General features: G+C 53.8%; 1 protein-coding gene across 1 annotated transcript in view; it reads right to left on the bottom strand.

Moving 5' to 3' along the window:
- Positions 1 to 2,650: 2,650 nt before the first annotated feature.
- The window catches only part of PEX14 (peroxisomal biogenesis factor 14), a 139,431-nt gene continuing 118,352 nt past the window's right edge, over positions 2,651 to 23,729 (bottom strand). Inside the window, exons 5-9 of the mRNA XM_021683426.1 lie at positions 13,890 to 13,975; positions 10,859 to 10,961; positions 9,588 to 9,685; positions 5,709 to 5,800; positions 2,651 to 3,874 (exon numbers count right to left, since the gene is read on the bottom strand). Coding sequence (XP_021539101.1) covers positions 3,427 to 3,874; positions 5,709 to 5,800; positions 9,588 to 9,685; positions 10,859 to 10,961; positions 13,890 to 13,975 — 827 coding nt within the window. The 3' untranslated portion in view covers positions 2,651 to 3,426. The remainder of the gene's footprint in view (positions 3,875 to 5,708; positions 5,801 to 9,587; positions 9,686 to 10,858; positions 10,962 to 13,889; positions 13,976 to 23,729) is intronic.

The following is a 23,729-nucleotide window of genomic DNA, read 5'->3' as shown; positions in this document are numbered from 1 at the left end:
TAGGGGTAGGGCTGGGGCAGAGGGATGGCTGGGGCAGGGGCAGAGGGAGGGCTGGGGCAGGGTTGGGCCTGGGGCAGAGGGAGGGCTGGGGCAGGGGCAGGGCTGGGGCAGGGGCAGGGTTGGGGCAGGGCTGGGGCAGTCACCAGAGAGGGAGGTTCTGGGACCAGACCCAAGAGCCAACCTCAGCGCTTCCGGCTGGGCAGAGGGCAAGGGTGGGAGAAGAACCTTCTAGAGAACCCCTCCACTCCCATTTGGTGTGAGCCCCCAAAGCCACGACTTTCAGTGAGACAAGCCAGTCACAGGACCACTGGGTGAAGAGGTGCTTCCCGTCTTTAGTAAAATAAAGGTGGGGCTGGGGGCTGCAAACACAGCCACAAACCCAGACGGACAGGAGAGGAGATCTGTGCTCTCCATTCCTCTCTGTACTGACCGGGCTTTTTAAACCTCTTCGATGTGCTTCACAGTATGAAAAACCCCCGACACTTCAAACTCAGCAGCCCCCTCCCGCCCCCAGAAAGCTCTAGTTCCCAGCCCCAGGGGTCAAGGCCACGGCGGCGGCGCAGAGCGCAGGAGGCTGGGCGGGCAGGTGGGGGGCAGCCTCCTGGGGCAGCGCCAACACCAGGCCAGGGTGGCTTGTGGCGGGGGGGGGAGGGGGGGGCGCCTTCGGCCACAGCAGAGTCGGAGCCCAGGAGTCACAGGGGGGCGGCTGGGGAGACCTTGGGGCCAGGAGGGCGGCCCCGCAGCCTCCCGGAGCTGGGGCTGGTTCTTTCTTAAAAGACACTTTACAAAACTACATTGTCATTGAGTTTAATAATCTTCCCCCTTCCAGAAAGGCCTGACGGGCGCTGCTTGCTGCTCACTTCTGCCCCATTCCAAATATTTTTACCTTATTTGGATGAAATGCATTATTTTTCTAATGAAAGGCTTTTTTTTTTCCAAAGGGCTGTTTTCCCTCCGTCCAGCAGCTGCCTTTATTAGGCAGCACTCACGCCGTTTTGGGGAGGGGTTTTTTCCTCCCTGAAATCTCGCCAGACTCTCTGTCCTCAAAAGCTGACATTGGAGCTCAGGACCCGCAGGGCAAAAGGCCTCCAGGTCCAGTTTTCCTTCCCCATCTCCCGCATGTGAGCCCCAGGGCCCCGCCGGCCCACTGAACCCCACTGCCCCTGGCTGGGGATGGCGAGGCCTCGGGTCACCCGGTCTCGGGGGGCCACCACCCACCCCAACAGCGCTGGCCAGCCCCGCCCCAGGCTCCCTGCCCTCTGCTCTCCCCCTCTGGGGCCACCGCAGGAGGGACCTCTGCAAAGTTCGAGACCAAGTTAGAGACGGTGACAAGTGGTCACCAAGCTGAAGAGCTGAATGGGGGGACCCCCAAAGCACCCACCGAGGACCTGGGGTTTCCATTCACTGAGGAGAGGTGGTGGCCCAGCGGGGTCTCCGACCACATCCCACGGAGGCTGAGGGATGGGACCAGGCCTCCAGCCCTCTGCTCATTTGTCTCGGGTCCGCCCACCCAGCTCCCGACACGGGGCAGGGGGAGTCCTCGGCCCAGACAGGCTGGTAGCCCCCGCAGACTGAGAAGCCTGGCTGCTTCGGGGGCAGCAAGGAGACAGGGGGGCAATGCGGGATCTGCTTGGCCCTAGGGAGCACGTGGTGGGGACAAGGGTCCACAGGGATGTTACGGGAGATTATGAGCATCAAAGGTGACACCTGAGAGCCGGCCAGAGGGCTGGACACTCAGGAGGGTCGGGAAGAGTTGAGTCACTGTCACGTGACCCCTGCATGGTGCCCTGGGCCACGGAATCAGGAATGAGTGTGCAGCAGCAGGGAGGGGACTGGGCTCTGAGCCCCCAAAAGGGGCCTAGGCAGAAGAAATGTTTTCTGCGACAGAACAGCCCCAGCAACGAGTCTCTCACCCGTCGATCCGCGGCCACCTCCTTCCCCGGGGCTGCCGGCGGGCCCGAGGCCGGGCAGCGGCGCACGCACGGCGGTCAGCAGGCCGCGAGGCGCGCGCCCCCAGGGGGACATAGTGCGCTGCGGGGCTCTGCCCCCTGGTCACTCGCCCTGCACTGTGTCCCCACTTTGTAACTACACGAGGCACCTGGAGGTGGCCTTGCCGTCTGTCCCCACGCCTGGCCGCAGCACAGGGGCTTGAGGGAGCGGGGGCTCCTCGGAAGGAGGGTCGCACTGTTTTTCTGGGCGCAGCTGAACGCTGTGTGAAGGTTAACGGGAGACAGGGAGGGAGAGCGGGAGACGGGGGAGGAAGACAGAGCGAGACACACGCTCTCCTGGGAGCACATTCATCCATTTAAGGAAGGAGAGCTCATCATACTCAACACCAGGTCTATATACAGTAACATGAGGTCCCTTGTGCATCAGGATGTCGCCCTTCGGCACCGAGGACCAAACCCTCCAGCTCGCAGTGAGCAGCTCATGAAACCCGCCTCGGGAAAGGGACCGCTGCCCCTCGGGCCCAAGGGCAGGGCTGCCCGGGCCTGGCCCCCCAACCGACCCCCCCGCACCCAGGGTGCACCTGGCACAGCCCTAGGGGAACCCTGCATCTGGGCACAGGGTACTGCAGCAGACAGAGAGCCACAGGCAGGAATTAAATAGTGACAACTCGTATTTATTACAATTATATACAGTAGTATCTTATATTCTGAAACCTAGACCTGATCACACAAATGCACATGTGTTTCTGGGTGGGAAGGGCAGACAGGGAGGCCCTGACGCCTGGCTCCTGTGTGGGAGTCCGAACCACGTCTCGCCACGGGGTTAGCTGAGTCACAACGCAGCAAGCGAGGACGGCAGAAGTGCAGTGTGATTTCATTCGTCTGGAAGGACGACAGGGCACAGTGGGGCTGGGACAGCGCGTGGGGGCGGCATCATCTGGACGAGACCTGGCTGGGAGGCCCTGGGAGGCCCCGGCCCAGAGAGAAGAGCACGGGGCCGTGGCTTCTGGAAACAGGACAAGACGGCCCCCCGGCCCCTTGCGGGGCAAGTCAAGGAGCCGTGGCAGGACAGGAGGGAGGCGGAAGAGCAGACACTTGAATGCAGCCCTTCCTCCTCGGAGCATCAGGAGCCAGGTGATTAAACTACCTCTTGTCATGCACGGTGTTAGGTTAGCTAAGACCTCAGCCACACGCCCTGGACGAGACCTCTGTCCGGGCGCCGGGGCTCAAGGGGGCTGGAGTCCAGAGCACACGCCGCCACCCCCGCCTGACGTGAGCACAAGGTCGCAGGCCCGTCGGGCTGGGGCTGGCGTTCAGGCGAGGGGAGGCTGGCCACACACAAGCGCGGCCCCACGCACGGGGCTCAGGCCCCACGGAGGCTGCAGGCTCTGGCCCCAGCCCGGCGCGAGGCCGCCCTCCCAGAGCCAGAGGAGGAGCCCGGCCCCGGCAGCCCGCTGGCGGAGGCGAGCCCGGGGGCCTAGGCCCGCTCGCTCTCGTTGCTGGCGCCCTCGGGCCGGCGCAGCTTCTCCACCTGCTCGTTGATCTGCCCGTCCCCGCCCCGTCGGTCCTCCGTCTGCACCGCGAGGCAGGCTTCCTCGTCCACGTGGCTCGAGTCCTCGTCCTCCTCGTCCTCCTCGTCCTCCCTCTTCTCCTCCTCGCCCTGCACCTCCATCCGCACCTGGCCCTTGACGTCCACCAGCCCCTGGCCCTCCTCCTGGGGGCCCAGCAGGTGGTAGGTGGCCGTGGAGCCCTCGGGGCCGTGGCCCTCCTTCGCGGGCGAGGAGGACGTGGACTCGTTGCTGACGGGCGAGATGTCACTGCTGCTGTGGTGGTTGGCAGCCGCAGGGCTGGAGGGCGACGGGGACTTGACTGGGATCTGCCAAGACGGGATCTTCGGGGCTGAGGGGGACGGAGGGAACTGCCTCCTGACAGAGGGGGACAAGAAGCAGGGTTGGTGCCAGCACCCTGGGGTCCTCCCTCGGCAGAGCCACATTCCCCCATCCGAAGCGCTCCCCCAGGGCTGCCGAGCAGGGGGACAGGATGGAGCTCAGCGCCCCTCCGCCTCCCTCCCTGCCTGCCTCCCAGGTGCAAGGCCTCTTGGCCGGTTGGAGGCTGGAGCAGCTGAGGTGGAAGCCAGAGGAGCCCCGTGAGGCCGTGGAGCGGCCTGCCCCACTCAGGGCGCCTCCCGGGCCCTCCCCGCCCGGACTGGGCCTGCCTGCCTTGGCAGGCACTGGCCCGCTGGCCCCAGGGGCTGCCACACACAGAAGCCCGCTCTCTCCTGGTCCTTTGCATCTGGGACTGGGGGTGGTGAGTACGGGGAGCCAGCAGGGCACTGAGACTGAGCCGGAGAAATGGGAACCCAAGCCATGCGGCCTCGACTCCATCTACCTTATCCGCGGACTGGGCAGAACAGGGAAGACCTGGCCACTGGCTGTGGGGTCAGAAACCTCACAACCAGAAGGGTAACACTGGTGCACTTTGCTAGAAAACCTCTGAGCTCAACACTCGACAGGGAAGTCCCTCTCCACTCCTGTTTCCCTGCTCGGGGCCCCGAGCCCTGGGCCAGCAGCCAGCCGGACCAAAGCTGATTCCATGAGGGACCTGGGAGGTCAGGTCTGCTTGGCAATGGTCTAGGACATGCAGGCCCATCTCTGCCTGAGCCAAGAGGACAAAGGCCTGCTCTCTCCTGGGTGGCCCACCGTCCACCAGTGCTGGTCCCAGGATAGCTCTTCCCCCTCGGCTCCCACAGCGGGCGGGCACACAGCGAAGGTGGCCTGGACGCTAACGAGAAATGCACTTGGCACTTTTCTTGGCTCCAGTGTTACCCAAATGCCCACTCTCTGTCCCTCTGACCTCAAAGGCTCTTGTTTCCGAGGTTCAGAAACACAAAGGATTTCTCCTAATGACACACACCTCTCTTAGGGCCACATTCTTTTCTTCCAAGATGGCCTACAAGTAGGTGGCTTGGAGAACTGGATCCCCTGGTTGGGGCCACAAGACCCCTGCAGCCCCCAATCTTTGACTGCAAGTGAAGGGCCACTTTGTGCCTTTGGACTGCCTCACGGAGCCCCCACTAAGCCCTGGAGAAATGAGAATGCAGGCAAGGCCAACCTGAAGTGCCCTGAGGTGAGGTGACCGCCCCAGTATCTATCCCAGGACGGAGGGGACACAAGTCGGTCACCCTCCACTCAGGGCAGCACTGGGACACAGCCTCCAGTGTGGGGGTTCACGGAAGGTGCTATCACCACAGAGGGACAGCAAAAGGAGACCACTGCTCCTGTCCCCTGCCTCGAACCTAGAATCCTTCCAACCAAGGACTCCCTGGCCTTCTGCGAGGAACTTCTCTGGGACCAAGATGTCACTGAGAGGTCCAGTGTCGGGGCTCAGGACGGAGGAGGAGGAGGAGGAGGTCCCTGTCTGGAGGTCCTTTTCAGGATGGGGATGTTCTCCTTTGTTCAAGGTCCTGTGTTGTGGCTCCAGCTATCCGACAGGGCTGAGGAACTGCTGTACTTGAGAACTTGGGGGCACTGCAGACTGTCCCCCCCTGGAGTGGAGAGGGAGGGGGCCTTCCGGGGAGGGAAGGCAGAAGTTCCAACGACTCCCAAACTCAATGCCTGAGTCGCCCAGCTCCACCAGGGGCTGGACGGACAGGGGCCTCTCGGGGAGGTGCACCCCGCCCATGACAGCTGGCCAGGCCCCAAGAGCTCGGGCTCCACGGTCCCGGGCTGGGGGCCACAGCCACGCCTTCTCCCCTCCTACCGGTTTAAAAGCAGCCCCTTCAAGGAGTTAATTTCCGACTTGAGTTCATTGATATTCTGAGACTCCAGGATCCAATTGGTAGATGTGGTGGCCTGAAAGTCAAAACATGGGAGAAGGAGGATCAGAGCGGCACCTCCCTCCTGCCCCGTGGAGCTCAGACGGCCAGGGTGGCAGGAGGGGCTGCCAGCTCCAGAGGACCCAGGGTGTGAGTGTGGCACCCAGGTCCTGCTAGGTCCTGGGTGCCAGCCTGGAGACCCCCTGGGAAGGTTCTGCCACTGCCCGTTCAGGGGTCTGCCTACCCGGGTCTTTCTGCTTCAATGATGGCACCCTCAAAACAAACATGCCCACAACTCTGTTTGGACATCGGACGATATTAAGCAATCGTGACATGTATTCAGGTATATAATAACGGTATTCCGACCATGTAAAATAACGGCAACACAAGAGCCCTTATCCTTCAAGAGATGCAAACTCAAGTGTCTGCAGTAGCAAATGATCCACCCGTCTGGCATGTGCCACCACGAGAGCTGGGGGTGCGGGCCGGGGGGCCGAGACCATGCGCAGCGGTGTGCTGGAAGCAAGCCATCCGCTCTGTGGCCCTCTGTCTCCGCCTGTGTTTGAAATGTCCCATTAAAACTAAACTAATAAACTAAGTGAATTCCATCTCCACGTCAACTGCTCCAGTGGAGTCCCTCTCCCTGCAGAGACAATCCCACCACACACAGGCGGGAACCCTGGGGTGGAGGCCGGCAGCCGCCACAACCACACTGGACAGGCCTACCTCGTTTCCCTACTTCACAGGTACTGTGCTTTTTTTTACAAAGTGAAGGTTTGTGGGCAACCCTGCGTTGAACAAGTCTGTCGGCGCCATTTCCCAAGACCACTTGCTCGCTTTGAGTGTCTGTGTCACATTTCACCAATTCTCGCAATATTTCAAACTTTTTCATTATTCTTATGTTTGTTATAGTGATCTATGATCAGTGAATAGGACTCACTGAAAGCTCAAATGATCGTCAGCGATTTTTAGCAATAAAGTATTTTTAAATTAAGGTATGCACATTTTTTTGGCATAATACTATTACACCCTTAACAGACTGAAGTACAGTGTAAACAGAACTCTCGTACACACTGGGAAGCCAAAAAAGTAATCTGACTCCCTTTACTGTGATACTGGCTTTCCTGTGGTGACCTGGGACCAGACCCGCAGTATCTCCAAGGTGTGCTGGAGGGCCGGGGAGGCCGCTGAGCACCTGCCCGGCCCGGCCCCCAGCTCCAGTGGCAAGCAGGCCCAGAAGGCAGGCTTCGCCCCGGGAGCACCTTCCCACACTACTGGGCAGCCCTCGGCTCCCACCGCAGCAAGGTCAGCCCCCCAGGCTGCACCCGGCTATCTGCAAAGCTGCAACAACGTGCGGGCCACACCATCCATCCGCAGCCACTGCTTTGGGATGATTCTGAAGGCTCAGCAGAGAGCAAGAAGCTGTCCTAGGACTTAACGCCAATTCTTTCCCTGAAGAGGGACCACGGAGAAACTGCCACAACCCCTAGGACAGACGCCATCCTTGACCGTTTTCCAAATAAACTTCAGAGAACTATACCTTTCTTTGGCAAATCTTGTTGGGCTAGACGGAGAAGAGCAAAGTCCAAACGGTGGTCCCCCAAATGGTAGTTGCTGGTGGCCAAGCGGTCTGTGAAGTGTTTATGGGCCAATTCCAGGTGTGATGGGCCCAGGTGTATGGGCCCGCATCCACCAGGCCGGAGGCCACCTCCAGGTGGCCTCAAGTACGTGGATTAGTCGTGCAAGGCCCCAGCTTCCCTAACACCTCTACCCTGGCCAGACCCAGAAAACCAGAACCGTAAGTTCAGGAGAACATGGGGAGGCCCAGGCTGGCAGAGAGGAGGGGTCTCGGATGTTCCCACCAGGCTGGCGGGGATCTCTGACCTGGGGTGGGGGCCCCACTCAGGTGAGCACTCCTCTACAGGGAGAAGCCCTGCAGAGGGGCTGGAGGTTTTGGAGGGAGTGCACACAACCCCCCTGCAAACACCAGCCGCCCGCACACACATCCCCTCAGGGTCCTCACTCCAGACCACCAGACAGCGCAGATCCAGGAGCCACCGTTCTGGCTTCTTGGAGACCTTGAAAGCCATAGCAGCCCATTAACAAGGGAGCAATTTCCACTCACCGGCCTACAAAGGACTCAAATTTCCAAACGCATATGGTGCCAGATGCCAGGATTTAGAAATAAAATCTGACATCTGGGGCTTTTTAGCCAGTCTCTTTAAAAAACAGTTGTAGAAAACTCTCAGCCTTCAGTTTTATGTAGGTTTTTTAATTACTTAACGCTCTTCTTTTTAATTTTTTACAGGGCTGCAGTAGGAGTTTGGAAGCCAGATATAAAAACTTACATTACAGCTGAGAAAACACAGCTCTGAGTCGCTGGTTTATGGGGTAACCAAAGTCTTCACGCATTTGGGTTTAGACACCACACCAGTGAGCCCACTTCAGTACAGGACAGGATGAAAGGGGGCCGGGGACGCGGGCAGTGGGGGGGGGGGGGGACCATCAGGGAAGCAAGCACTAGGAACTCACAGAGACAGCTCTCAGCCGCCAAGCACAATCTCGGGCCCCCTCCCCTCTTAAAATGCAACATGTGGTCTTAATCTTAATGCTTAAGGTCTGCAAACAGTTTTCCAATTTCCGGAATGGCTTCTGGCCATTGGCAGGCCACCGCTCCCAAAGATAATAGAGGAGAGCAGGGTGGGGGCCATAACCCGGCCTTCCCGGCTGCTTTATGGGCTGCCCGCCCACAGGGAGCACGTACCGCGGCTAGAGGTGGCCACAGGGAACCACAGCCATCTGAGGAGGAAGTGGGGTATCCAAGAAGGGGATTCTTGGGGACCCTCTTCACAAGAGGCACCCCAGATTCCATCGGAAATGGAAAGATTCCTGTTTCACTTGGTTTTGCGAATGTAAAAGATTTGAGCGCCGGCTCACATCGGGTTCTGCACCGGGTGGGGCTTCTCCTGGGAGAGCCACTCAGAGGAGGTTCCTTGACTGTGCGGGCTGTGTGGAAGCAACGAGAAAGCAGCAGGGGATGGAGTGGGGAGCACAGCGGACATCCTGGAGTCACTGGTGGACCAGTGTCTCCTGGGCTGGGTCTGTCCAAGACAGTGCCCGGGAATGACCCTGGCACGCACCCACAGCCCCAAGCCAGCAGCCTGCCATGCTGGGAGCCAACAGGAGCCAGGCGCTGTTCTAAGCACGGACAGACAACGAAGGAGGTGCCGTTACAGCTTCATTTTACAGATGAGGAAACAGACTCAGGGAGGTTAAGAAACCTGCCTGTGCTCACACAGCTCGCTGGGACTGCGACCCAGGCGGTCTGATCCTAGGATCTCATATCGCCAAGACTGCTCAGATGTGGGAAGTGAGGCAAGGAAACTGCTCCTTCAGGGGTCACCTGACTTCCCAAGAGCTGGGTGTAGAGACTCTGCCCACTGTAGCCAACTTCACCCGGCGTCTTGGCACCCTCCCCCTACCTCCCTGTCCCCTGGACTCGCTCTTGGCCACACTGTGACCTGTGACCTAACATGCTCGGGGAGACCATCCTGTGTCTACCCCAACCACATCCAGAGCTGCGTGTGTGCTGACACGGGAGGGCCACAGGCGAAGAGCTGCTTCTCCTCCCCCTGCTAGGAGGGGGCACGGAGAGACAGTGACTCCCTCCTCTCTCTGCAGAGGGCGTGTGGGCCCCTGCTGTGTAACGGGCACAAGAAAAGACAGAGTCGGCCCCCATGGAACACAGTGAACTGGGCACAAAGGCCCCAAGCGGAGCCCGGAGCAGGGCAGACCTGGATCTGGAGAGGGTCAGGAACAAGTACCTTGGTGGCAGCCAGTTCGTGGGCGAGCTCCTGGACCTTCTGCTGCTGCTGAATCAGCAGCTCCTGGATGGAGGCTAAAGTCATCTGTAACTGAGTCACTGGGAGGAGAAAGCAGTCGCATCTCTGTTAAATGATACGGATTCTTCCCCTCTCTGTCCACCCACCTAGAGCTGCCGCATCTCACTGATCAGCAGACACCCCCCACCCCACAATGCATGTAATTTATCTGCACTCTGGGCCATCTACCTGCACCGTATCTAACCTCTAGCATTCCCACTCCATCTTTCCATTGTGCACTTGTCCGTGGTCAACAGTATATCCGTCCGAAACCTCTCCCCTCCAATTACATGTGCTTATGATGTGCTCGGCTCTTCCGACTCTGGTACCGTCTATGTCCCTCATCTCAGCCCCTCACCTCGTGGGAACTCGCGGACTCTCCCATGCTGGCAGAAATGCATCTCAGGTCCGCGATGCCGGGAGCGGTTCGAGACTCCAAATCCTGCTCTCCGGCCGCTCCTCCCTGCCCTCCACACCCAACCCCGAGGATGCCGGCATGCCCCCGGGTCACAGTGTCACAGGGCCGTGTGGGAGCCATGGGCCCCAGCGTCAGCCTCCCCGGGGGCAGATGCACCAGAGCCTTTCTGGGGGCTCTGCAAACGCACCCCGGGGGGACAGACTCCTGCCTGGGACAGTGGCTCCGGCGCTTGCCTGAGTTTTTAGATTCAGAGCCTCTGTCTAGTAAACAAGTTTATAAAGAGGAAAAGCCACCTCTGGTGCGACAGGTCCCAGCTAATCTGGGCCATCGTTGGGGCACCGGGTAATGAACGCCAGCCCCGTGGAGTCGATGACAGAGGAGGTGGCTGGGGTCCCCGGAGCCGCAGTAATTACAGCCTTTCTTGACCCTGTATTGGATTCTTAGAGGGAAGGGGGAAAAAAATCGCTGAAAACCCCCCTGAAAACCTCACAGAAGCAGAAATTAAAAATGAACTTTACAGCCCTTAGAAAGGCTGTCATTTTATTCCCCTTATTAATATTCTGAGGTTGGGAGCCTTTCCGTAAAAACATAATTAATTGAGGCCGCGCCGACAGTAAACAAGCAATTTCAAATTAAACCGAAATGACGGCGGCTTCATTTGCAAATGTGAACAGATTCTCAGAGCAGATAAATGAAGTCACCACATAAAGTGGAGACGGAGGGGGAGGGGCGGGGCAGAGAAGGGGCTGCTGGTGAAGGCTCGAAGGGGCGACTTGATGGAGTCATTAATCTTTACCTGTCTGTGCCACGCTGCCACTCAGCTCCGAGAGACTCGCCTCCATACTCTGCAGGTGCTTCCTGTCCTCTCGGCCACCCATGACGAGGGGGAGCAGGTATCTCTACAAGGAGCAGGGCGGGCGTCAGCAGCGGGCACGCACTTGGGGTCATTCTCCAGCCACCTCTCAAATTCTGCCCACCCACTTTCTGTCACCTCCGGGTTTCGGAAACCCGACGCAAACACCGTCAATGAGATACTTGAAAGTTACGAGGCTCATTAAGATTCTGCATAAGGACAAGGACCAGGAAGTAGGGACAAGTTAAAGTCAATTCGGTCTATTTTTGGTCCTTTTATTTAATCATCTCCATGATGCTACATAGATTTCCGTAACAAAAAATATTTAAAATTCTGCTTTGAAAGTTGTAAGATAAAAATGTAGAAGGTGATGCAAGACAGTGATACCACTGGTGGCCTCCAGGGAGGAGCGGCAGGGATGCTTTTGACTGTACACTTTTCTGATCCTTTAGACATTTTGATCCACATGAATGAATCACCATTCAGAGACAAATGCATAAAATAAAATAAACAAAAAAATTATTCAAGAAACTAGATGAAAATCGACAGCACATGTCTGGGCCTTTGGTCCTTTTACTAGGGAATAATACACAGCATTCCGAGGCCATCGAAAGAGGTCACACCTCAAGTTTTTTTCCTAAACTAAGCCTTGAATCCTCAGAACTAGCGTCCTTCGGGTAAGAGTCAATCAAATGCAGTCAAATTCCCCCAGACACAAGGGCAGAAGGGAGAGGAAGGGGCAGAACCTGAAGAAACTGACCCTGGGGAGAAGGAAGTAGATGCCACAGGGCAACCAAACAAGGCGGCCCAGAATTCGGGAAGCCCAGGGGAAGAGGAGGGTCTTGGAACATTCAGGAAGAAGGCAAGTGGGGCATAGCTGGTAACTGGCTGCCTGCTTTGAGGTGGGAAGGGGTGGAGGGTGGGCAGCAGGGCGGCCGCTGGGAGGGCTGGGTGACAGAATATGGGCACTGCACTCCAGAAACTCTTGTTTTAGAAGCGTGAGCCCAGTCTCCAGCTTTAATGGGGGCGGAGGGCCCTGGAGGCAGCACAGGCCGGCAGGTGTGGTAACTGGCAGGTGGGACCAAAGCACGTGGCTTCCTATTCCATTTGGGGCCCAGATGGGAAAAGAGACAGCAGCAGCTTCTCCATTAAGGGTTCTGTACCGGGGAAGGAGAAGGAGGTCTCTCGCAGAACTCACTTCATGAGCGACTCCGGAGTGAAGATCATTATTTAGCAAAGACACAGAAGCATTTTATATTTTGCAAAAAGCTTTTCAACCACTGTGTGAGTTATTACCCACAACTGAGCCGAAACTCATCAAATGTTTAGCCTTACCTTCCAGGTTGAAAGTTTCCTGAGTATAAAAGTCAAGGGATTCGCACACATGTAACAAACGAAAACTTCTGAGATCAAAAAAGCCAAAGGAAGGAGCACATACACTCCCCGAGCCTAAATCATTACATATTTATAAAACAAGGTGATGGTTCTTACCTCCTTTTTTTTTTTAATTTAAAGAAACTAAACAAAAAAATTCTCATCACCATTGCCACTGATCTTTCGGTGTCTCTTATTTTTTAAGGCCAAGAGTAAAGATCAGAGCTTGGTGGGGAAAGTTAATGATACCTCTGCTTTGCTCCAACCGGAACTAGGCCCACTTCCAGCAGACCACAGGCCGTCCGAGGGGGGCCACGTGATGATTAGGTACCGCTTAGTAAGAGCTGGGACGTTATTTTGAGAATTCTGTCTTAGCATTTTATTCTTCTTGGTGACTGGACACAGTTAGCAACTGGAAATAGGCTTTCAGCACACAGGGTAAGGGAAGGGCATCAGGTCGGGGGAGAAGTCCCAGGACCTAGAACATTTTGCTTCTGGATTTCTGACATGGAAATTTCCAATTCCAAGAATAGATGTTCCTCTGAAAAAATTATACTCTGCTGCAACTCTGTCACTAGCTTTTGCATGAAGTCAAAAATTAAGAATCCCAGAGCACAGTGTTTAAACAAGTTTCACGTGCTGAAAGTTACAGCAGTGAGTCTGGGTATTCGTTGCAGGTGACATCAGGAGGAAAGAGGCCTTCTCTCCAGGACCAGCAGAGAGTAAGTTCTCTGACCACTGTTTTGTCTTTTGTCTCCGGGACCTACCCTGGCTCTGCATCTTCCAGAAAAGACTCGCTTCCTTCACGTCAAAGTTAGTATCTGGTAGTTCGTATCTGGTTAGTATTTGGTATCAAGGAAGTATGTGTTCATTTCATGCCTGCAGTTCTGCTGGAAGCAACCAAGTCTGGGATCCTGAGCGTTGACTATGAAGTTTGGGGAAAAAATCCTGTATTTACAGGGATGCCAACACAATATGTAGGAAACAAAAACAGAGCCCATAAATAAAATGATCCTGAGATTCTCAAAGCCGGTTTCAAATACTCAAGTAGAATAATAGCACAGAGTGCTTCCTGAGTGCCGGGCACACAGCACTTTCCAAAGGAGCTTCACAACAGCCTCGTGAGGTAGGTACTATCGTCCCCATTTTACAGATGAGACCACTGAGCTCCTGCTAAGTGGCAAAGCTGGGATGCAACACAGCAGCTGGGCTACAGTGTCCCTGCTCTCAACCACCTTGTCATTCTGTTTCTCAAAAATGTCCCACCTACTCAGCATATGCTGGGCACTGTTCTAAGTACCTGACATGGCCTGTTGATAGACGGGCCCCATGGTCACCCTGCGCAGCAGGGACTCTGAGGAGCAATGCCCAGTGCAGCAGATGAGCAGGGTCTGAAGTTGCCAAGGGCACCCATCCCGGTGGGGGCAGGACAGAGACTGAACCAGACGCCCCCCACAGAAAACGTGCTCATCTGTACACTCTGCCTCCACACGCAGCCCCTCTCCTGCCATCGCACTCCAGGGCTGGGTGCCTCGACACAGATCAACCTTGGAACGGGGCTGAATGCCGGCGTGGGGGGCACAAGGAAGGGCAGACGTACCTTGTAGAGCTGGTGAAAGCCGAACGCAATGCCTGCCGTGATGACAGCCAAGGCACCGTAGTCTCTCCATCGGGACCCCACAGGGCCTGAGGTTGGGAGAAAAGGTGCGTCAGGAGAAGCACACACATCCTTCCCGGGCAGGGGAGAGCACGTGTACTGTCTCTTAATCTCGAAGGATCGGCAACTGCGACACACAATTGCAGGAGACAGCATGTGACAGTGAGAACAGTGGCATGGCTGTGTCTCTCTCTTCTGTCCGGGCTCTCGGAACGACCCGCCTCCACTACACACCTGCTGTGTGGAGGTGGGTAGCCGTGAGCCAAGTCCCAGGGTGGCAGTCAGGTGGCAGAGGTGATCTGCAGACCTAGCACATGGACTCCACTCTCAGGGAACAAAGGGTCCTGTGAGGCTGACACAAACACACTTTTAAGTGTACATAAATACACGTCCCCACGCCATATTACAGACAGGGATGAGCTAAGAGCCACCTCAGAACCAGGGGAGGGGAAAGGAGGAGACTGCATCATCTGTGTATTCAAGACTTCATGAAGCATCAACTGTGTGCCGGACAGTGTTGTAGGCCCAGGGGCGTGGGGTGACGAGACCCCGGTGCCCTGGCCTGCTCTCATCCTGAACCATGCAGCAGACAGCTTACAAATGACTGAACAAGTTAACTCCAGAGAGTGATCAAGAAGGCCCAATGGGGTGGGGTGCCTGGCCGGGCTCAGTCGGTGGAGCATACGACTCTTGATCTCGGGGTCCTGAGTTCGAGCCCCACATTGGGCAGAGAGACTATTTAAATAAATAAAATCTTTAAACAACAACAAAAAGAAGGCCCAATGGGGCAATGTGAGGTGGGAAGGGCCAGGGAGGAGAGCCAGGGGTCAGCAGGGCCTCGGAGGAGGCAGACACTGAAACGTGTGGGGTCCCAGGGACAGAGCTCCAGGCAGGGGACGAGCAAGTACCAAGGCAGGGGTTGACTTGTGCTTAAGGAGAGAAGGTGGCCACTGTGGCCCGACTGAGCAACTGGGCCTACCCAAGAGGGGAGACTGGCAAGAACAGAGAGGGGCCAATCAAGCGGGAATGGTGGAGGGTAGAGTGGGGGGAAAGAGCTGGGACACACAGCGGCCAGGTGGAGAGTGTGGCCAGGCCACCCGATCATCGTGTCACAAGCAGTAGGGTCACTGAAGGCTCTGAATCCGGGAGTGACCCAGTCAGCCCTATATTCTGGGAGAACAACATCGGGTACCCTCAAGGGCAAGATACAGACGGGAGGGAGGCGAGGCAGGAGGAGGCTCCTGCCAGGGGGTAAGACGGACTGGGAGAGGACAAGAGGCTCAGAAGAACCCATGCTGCTGTTGGGCGGGGACCAGACATGGGCAGCCAGTCCTCCTGCAGGAATAGGACCCTGGCCCAGTGCTCTAGAACACCATTTCCGGAGCTCCCCCTGACTCCTGAATGGAATTCCAATCCCACAGGAGGAGAGCAGAGTGTTCTACCTTGTGATCTTTCCCACGGACTGTTTACAAAGTACTTGCATGTCCATAATCTTCTCTGACGCTCTGCCTCCTCTCAAGGGATCTGCCATGGAAGGCACGGCACACCATTTCCAGAATGATCAGTGGTGCGGAACAGTAATCGGGTCTGCAGAATCAGACCACAGTGCCCACGGCAAGTTATCCAGAAGGCACCCACCCGAGGCGTGCTGTTATGACAAGGAAGCTGGGGTCTGGACACGCACGAGAGAAAAGGAAGAACAACAGCATTCTCAAACTTCTTGAAAAGACCACTACAGCTCCCGGAGCAAGGCCCCATGCAAACCGCGGGGACAGACACTGTGTGTCTCAGCCTTTACCTCTCTCCCCGTACCTGCAAGCTCTCCAGGTACTCCTCATAGCCTGGCATCTCCTGACAAAGGAGAGCAGGAGAGGGACCTTCTCCCTTCTCCAGGCTCAGTGGCAGGATGTGGGCACTCGGTGAGGAGGGCCTGCTGACACACGGGCCACCACGGGGATCCAAGGGGCAAAGACCTCCAAGGGGGCGAGGGAGACGCTCCCTCCTACCCGAGCTGCCAAATTGGCTTTCAGGAGGCAGATGTGACAGTGATGCAGGGGCCTGGAGGGGTCTCTCCTTGCCCGCCTCCCCTCACTGCCGGCACGGCCTGTGGATCCCAAACCAGTTTCCCAACGTGGCCCAGCCCTGGAGTCTCATGCACAAACTGTAATCAACAGGTGGCCTCTCCCTCAGCCCTCAACTCCCCTTTTTGTTTTACAGCTTTTGAGCGGCTCATAGATGCATATGGTCTGAACAGCACATAGCATCTGTCATCAGTCTACTGCCAACAGGCTCCCTCCACCACCCAGAGCCACCGTGAACAGCTTCCCGTCTGTCCGGCCCGAGACTCTTTATGCACATGTAAGGCAACACAGATATGTATTATTTTTCTTCTTGCACACCCTACTTCTCATCCTGCTTTTTCCCCCCATAGCTGCGTAATGTTCCATTTAAGCCATTCCCCACTGATTTCCGGCCTCTTACTATTTCACACAGTGCTGCCCCCAAGGGCCGTGTACACGTCATCTCACACATAACGTGGGAGGATACTTGTACACGTGAACTCCTAGGAGCCTGGGTCAGAGGTACATGCAATTTGCAATTCAGAAAGATATTTTCAAATAGTCCTCCACAGGAGCTGAACCAGGCTGCTCCCACCAGCCCCATCCCAGAGTGCCTATTTCCTCACAGCCACCAACAGCGCGCGCTCATCACACCCGCGTTGTTGCCCATACGAAAGCAGAAAAGACTACTTCACGCCCGTTTTCATTTGCATGAATCTTACTGTGAGTAGGACTGAGCATCTCTGCACTGCGTGTCCTTTTTGGTGTATTGCATATGATCCCTACTCTCCTATTCAATTTCTTTATTAATTTCCTCATCAATTTATAGAAATTTCTTATATAGCTGAATGCGGCTTTCAGGAGGCAGAGGTGACAGTGATGGAGGAGCCTGGAAAATGAGCCCTCTATGACAGAAGTTGCAAAAATCGGGAATGCCTGGGTGGCTCAGTCGCTGAAGCGTCTGCCTTCGGCTCAGGTCATGAGCTCAGGGTCCTGGGATGGAGCCCCGCATCGGGCTCCTTGCTCAGCGGGAAGCCTGCTTCTCCCTCTGCCACTCGCCCTGCTTGTGCATGGCCGCTCTCTCTCTCAAATAAATCGATAAAATCTTTTTAGAAAATTGCAAAAATCCTTCCCAGTATATTTTTCTTTTGACCCTGCTTATGGTGTCTCCTGACATGTAGCATACCCATGTTTATATAAACGTATCTGTCTACTCTCGCATGGGCTCTGGGGTCATCCCCACTTCCTCCCACGGTTATGCAGTGAAACTCAGGGTCACAGAAGCTGTCTCTAGAATGGAGCTCCGCTGGGGCGCCTGGGTGGCTCAGTCAGTTAAGCGGCCGACTCTTGATTTCAGCTCAGGTCACGATCTCAGGGTCCTGGGATGGAGCCCTGTGTTGGGCTCCGTGCTGGGTATGGAGCCTGCTTGGGATTCTCTCTGTCCCTCACCCTCTGGCCCTCCCCCTGCTCCCTCACTTAAAAAGAAAGAAAGGAGTCCTGCTGCTCTGCCGTAGTGAACATCCCCATCCAACAGGCGTCTACGTGGCTAAGCAGCTGCAGCTCATTAAATCAAAAGCTCTGAGACCACTGACATAGATGGACCTTTCACCCTGGCCTGGAGGAGCCAGGAGGCTCTGAGTTCCGGGCAACCTTCTCATTTGTCTCATTCCAAGCCCACTCTGCTCTGAGTGCCTGGATGCAACATCCAACATCCAGCACAAGCTCATTTTTAGAAGAAAAGTGGAGACAGAGTCACCTTATCACGCTTCAAGAGAGTCACTGGTCAGGAGGGCTTTCGTCCACACCCAGAGCATCCATCTGCGCTGTCAAAGTCCTCAGAGAGAGCACCTTCAAGATAGGCACATGTCCAGAATACTGTATTCACCACTGACTTCTCAAATCCCCACTCAGTACCTTGCAAGAACAGCTACACCTGGGCAAGGAACTGGACCAGAACCCAAAGTTTGCCTGGCTCCTTCTTTCCTGCAAACGTATGCTGTCTTGAGAAGCGCAGCCTCTCATTCTGGGCACTGGAGCCGGAAGGCTGAACAGGTGCTGACAGTTCAAGGGTCCACGAAGCAGAACCCCCGCGACAGCTGCAGCCGCCTTTCCAGAGCTCTGACCTCTCAAGCACCAAGCAACACCTGTGGCTCCCTGCCGGCCGCACCCTTCAGCCCCCGCACCGCGACTCGTTCCTGACATGCTCGCGTTAAGAACATTTTATTGCCCCTTGGTTTTCATTATTAATGAAAAGGGACCAGAATGATCTTTCCTAAAGTTCAGAGAGTCTATAAAGACAAGAAGCTGAAATGCCATTTTACTCGTTTTGGAGATGTGTGATACAATTCTGTCTTGTGGCAAAATGAAAAAAGAGAGAAACTAAGATGGAGGGAACTCTGACCCACCGCACGCCTTTCAAAGGGTAACAGACCAGGGCTACTGAGAAAGCACTAGGCGTGATCCCAAACTGGCTCAAAGCCCCAGCCGTGGCCACGTGGAGTCCTCTCTGCCGCCCACCCTAGGCCCAATCTACCCCAAAGCCAGTGCAGACCCCCACGAGGGCATGGAGAGCAGGGCACCGGGTCCCCACACTCCCCGAAGGTCCAGAATTTTACAGGCAAGGGCAGAAAATGGGGTCAGTCACTTTTCTGCTCTCACTCGGAAGAAAGGGGAGTGGAATGAACGAGCTTTTTAAAAGCTTCAGAGCCTCCAGTCTGGAAGCAGATGCCTGCCTTGCGTACAAAGCAGACACGAAGCCTGAGATCAGAGATCCTGGTTCCACACCACCAACACAATGGCTCCCAAGGACGTTTTTCTCTTCTCATCAAGCACAGGCCACTTGACTGAAGGTGGCAGAGCTTTGCTACGTTGGAAGAACGGAGGAACAATGATCTGTTTACTGTCACTCAGATTCAAATGGTCCACAGCACTTCCCCAACATGCCCGACCAGCTAACGAGCTGAATGGCCCAGAACTTTACCAAGACCCCATCACTGGCGTCTCACGAAGGCTGAAGAGACGGTCAGTGGTGGCAGCAGGTGTCCCCCTGCCCAGCCCAGCATGCTGGCACTGCCCCGCTGCCTCAGGCAGCAACGAGGTCTGAGGACAAATCACTGCAGGGAGAAGAGCACAGGGCTCTTCGAAACTCAACGCCCTCTTTCACCTCCCGAAGGACTCTGTCAATTAGCCTGAGCTCGGACAGTCTCCACGGAGGTCCTCCTGCCCAGAGGCGAATCCAAAGCATACAGTGGCCCTGTCAGGGGCAGGAGAGATGCATCCCTGTGACTCCTTAACCATTCCGTGAACACAACTAAACCAACCTGACTCCATTCCTTTAGTCAAACCTCCACTGACCAAGACATTCTCACCTAGCAGGTGAGAACAAACGTCAAATAACACGTGTGGGGCTGGGAATCCCACACACAACACAGCAATGTTGAACTTGAAGTCACCAAGTCATGAACCTCGACTCACTGATACCGTGGAAATCCCACAATCCACAATCCAGTAAAGGGTCATCAACAGTACAGAGCTGGAAACGTCACAGAAGCATCCTGCTGAGACACTCTGAGGCGCTTGCTAACGAGGGGGAGAAACTATCAAGTCCTTGCGGAGGCCGACAGCTTGAGCGCAGGGCAAGGTCCCCTCCACGCTCCCCGAGGCTGGGGCTATGACGCCACACGGTGCCCTGTCTAGCTGCTCAAATCATCCCAACAAGCCACCCTGAAAATTGAGTAAGACAGGCTCTTCCACAGTGAGGTCCTGGAATCCAGCCGGTGTGCCAACCCCATGCTTGTTACAGCAGAGGGGCAGGGCTAGCGGCACACAGCCCGGCGACCTGCTAAGGGTTATTACGGGCGGGGCTGCAGGGGCCCGGCCGCTGTGTGGGGGCCCACTGAGGCACACGGCTGAGCGTAGCTGGCGGCTGGAAGGACACACCAACCAGAGAGCAGCAACTGGAAACACAACAGCTCTGCTCTGAACCGAAGCACCTGGGCAGCTTGAGGCACAGATACATTGTCACCCCACAGCGGTCACATCTGAAAATTCAAGCGTGTCTTCACATGAACATCCTGTGAAAGACAATCCTTCCACTTCTCACGGGATGCTATGCTATCGCCCGTGTCATCTTCAGGCAGGAAGGACACGGACAGTCATATCTATATCCTCACTCACAGATTAAAATATACGAGCTCTAATTAAACTGTAAGAACTCAGAAGAGCCCAGGAATAGGCCCAGGCTTATGCAGTCGAGGGATTTTTTTGATGAAGAGGCCCAGGTGATTCTATGGGGAAAGGATAATCTGTATAACAACTGTGCTGGGACAAGTGGAGAGCCACAGGGGGAAGAAACTGAATCTTGACCCTCACCTTGTGTCATACACAAGCATGAACCCAAAACGGACCACACGCTGAAGCCAAAAAGCAAAACTCTAAAGATACCGCAAGAAAACAGAAAACAGAGAAGAAAATCTTTGGGGTGGGCAAAGACATCTTAAAATTCAAAAAGAATGAGCCATAAAAGGGGGAAAAAAAGAATGAAATGGACATGATCAAAAGCTTAAACTGAGGCTTTTCAAAAGACACTGCCAAGAAAACAAAAAGGCAAGTCATAGGAGGGGGGAGGGAATATCTGCAAAACCTATTATTTGATAAAGAGCTACATCCATACAACTCAATAAAATGACATGATTTAGAAAAAAGTGTGAGAAGATTGGAAGAGATGCTCCATGAAAGACCTATGCATGGCCAATAAGCACATGAAAATATTAGAGAGTCATTAGAGAGATACAAATTAAAAGTACAATGATTACATACACATTTCTAGAATGGCTAAACTTAAAAACTGAGAATACCAAGTGCAGATAAGGATGTGGAGCAACTGAAATTCTCCTACGTTGCTGATGGGAATGTAAAATGGTGCAACCAATTTCTTACAAAGTCAAACATACACCTAACGTGTGGCTAAGGCAATCTACTCCCAGGTATGAAACTAAGAGAGAAGGAAGCATACATGCACACAAAGGCTTGCACTTGCACACGAATGTTCACGGCAGCATTATTCATAAGAGCCCCAAACTGGAAACCCAAACAACTATCAATGGTCAGTGGACAAATTGTGGTATATCCAAAGAGTGGAGTAACAGGAGTTAGCAAACTATGCCCACTTGGCTAAGCCCCACCTCGGCCTGCTTTTATTTAGCTGTGAGTTCAGAATAGTTTTTATATTTTTAAAGCAATGTGGGAGAGGGGGATATGTCACAGAAACGTGTATTTGTGTGTGTGTGTGTGTGTGTTACACGTGTAATATGGACGGTATATATATCTCAACATGGATCCATCTAAAAGAATTATGTTCGTCGGTAAAGAAACCAGACACAAAAGACTACATGCTACATGATGCCGTTTACGTGAAAAGTTCTGAAAGGCGGAACTTTCGTGATCCAAAGTAGATTGCTGGTTGAAAGGAACCTGATGTTGAGAATAGGACTGGTGCAAGGGGCACAAAGACACTTTCTGGGGTTGTGGGAATTTTCTATATTGTAACTGTAGTGTTGGTTACATGAGTTACAGTTCGTGAACTCACCAAACTATACACTTAAAATTTATTCTTTTTTAAAAGATTTATTTATTTAATTGGCGGGGGGAGAAGGAGAAAGCGTGCACATGCACACAAGCAGGGGAGGGGCCGGGGGAGAGGGAGAAGCAGACTCCCTGCTGAGCAGGGAGGCCAACACAGGGCTCGATCCCAGGACCCCGAGATCATGACCTAAGCCAAAGGCAGACGCTTAACCAACTGAGTCACCCAGTTGCCCCTAAAAATTGATTAATCTTACTGTGTATAAATTATACTTCAAAAAAGCTGACTGGAAAGAAAAATTAAGAAAAATCCAGAAATATAACTGCCATATGACCTAGAAATTTAACTCCTAGAGGTCTATGCAAGAGGACTGAAAACATACATCCACATCAGATTTGCACACAAATGTTCTTAGCAGTGTGATTCAGGTCAACCGAAACTAGAGATAATCTAAATGTCTGTCAGCTGGTGACCTGCTGGACACAAGATGGTACGCCCATACAATGGGGGCTCTTCGGCAATAAAAAGGAAGTGCTGCTATATGCCACCACATGGAAGAACTTAAAAAATACTGTGCCTGCTGAAAGAAGGCAGGCACAAGGGACCACCTATAGTATGATTCCATTTACCTGAAATGTCCAGAAAAGGTAAATTTATAGTGACAAAGTAGATTAGTGCTTGCCTGGGTGGGAGGTGAGATTCTCGGTAAATGGGCACAGAGCATCTTATTTGGGGTAATGAAAGTGCTAACACTGATTGTAAGTGCATCACTCAAGAAGATACTGAAAGTCAGGAACTGTACATTTGAAACGGGTGAGTGTTAAGATATGTAAAATGTACTTCAGTAGCTTTGTTTAAAAAAAATTTCTTTAAAGAGTCTAGAAACAACGGGCGCCTGGGTGGCTCAGTTGGTTAAGCGACTGCCTTCGGCTCAGGTCATGATCCTGGAGTCCCGGGATCGAGTCCCGCATCGGGTTCCCTGCTCGGCAGGAAGTCTGCTTCTCCCTCTGACCCTCCCCCCTCTCATGTGCTCTCTCTCTCTCATTCTCTCTCTCAAATAAATAAATAAAATCTTAAAAAAAAAAAAGAGTCTAGAAACAGAGCCATGCATATATTTATATAAACAATTGATTTTTGATAGAAAGACAGGTAATTCAACGGGGATCGGATAATCTTTTGTACATATAGTGCTGGCACAAATGGACATCCAGACAAGCAAAACTGAACCTTGACCTCCACATTGCACCATACACAAAAATGAACTAAAAATGAATCACAGATCTCAACATTAAAGCAAACACTCTAAAACTTCCAGAAGAAAAAAGTAGAAAACCTCTCTAACCTTGGGGGAAGTAAAGTCTTCACAGACAGGACACCAAAACCATAAGTTGTAAAAACAAAAACCAAAACCAAACAAAACAAAAAACAAAAAAAGAAACCCAGATAGGACACCGAAACCAAAAACTGTAAAAACAAAAACGAAAACAAAAAACCGAAAAAAAGAAACCCAAAGATAAATGGACATCATCAATTTTAAAATCTTTTGTAAAAAGGCAATGTCAAGGAAAAGAAAAAGGTAGCCACGGGCCAGGAGGAAATACTAATAAACACACATCTGACAAAGCACATGAATCCAGAAGACGTAAAGAACTCTTCCAACTCAAGAAGACAATTAAAAATAGGCAAAAGACGGGAACAGCCACTTCACGAAAGAAGGTGTATGCAAATGCACAAAAAGCATGTAAAATGACGCTCAACATGATTAGCCATCCTGGAAATGTAAACTCAAACCACTATAAGGTACCACTGTACGCATGAAAATTGCTGGCATTAAAAAAGACCAAGAACACCAACAGCGGCGACCACGACTCTCACACATTGTTGATGGGGATGTGAAATGGTGCGACTGCTTTGAAAACCAGTTTGGCAGTTTCTTATTGAGATAGATATGCACTTAACATATGAGCCAGCAACTCCAATCCCAGGCATTTACCCAAGAGGTGTAAAAACATACAGACTTGTACACGAACATTCACAAGAGCTTTGAGCGTCCTAGCTCAGAACTGGAAACAGCCCACAGCCCCTCCACCGGTGAACGGACAAATGTGGTACATCTCTACCATGGAATACCGCTCAGTAATC

The sequence above is a fragment of the Neomonachus schauinslandi genome, chromosome 4 (assembly GCF_002201575.2).
Source record: "Neomonachus schauinslandi chromosome 4, ASM220157v2, whole genome shotgun sequence".
NCBI lineage: Eukaryota > Metazoa > Chordata > Mammalia > Carnivora > Phocidae > Neomonachus > Neomonachus schauinslandi.
Note: the sequence above shows the minus strand (reverse complement) of the source record. Positions and strands in the feature narration are given on the sequence as shown.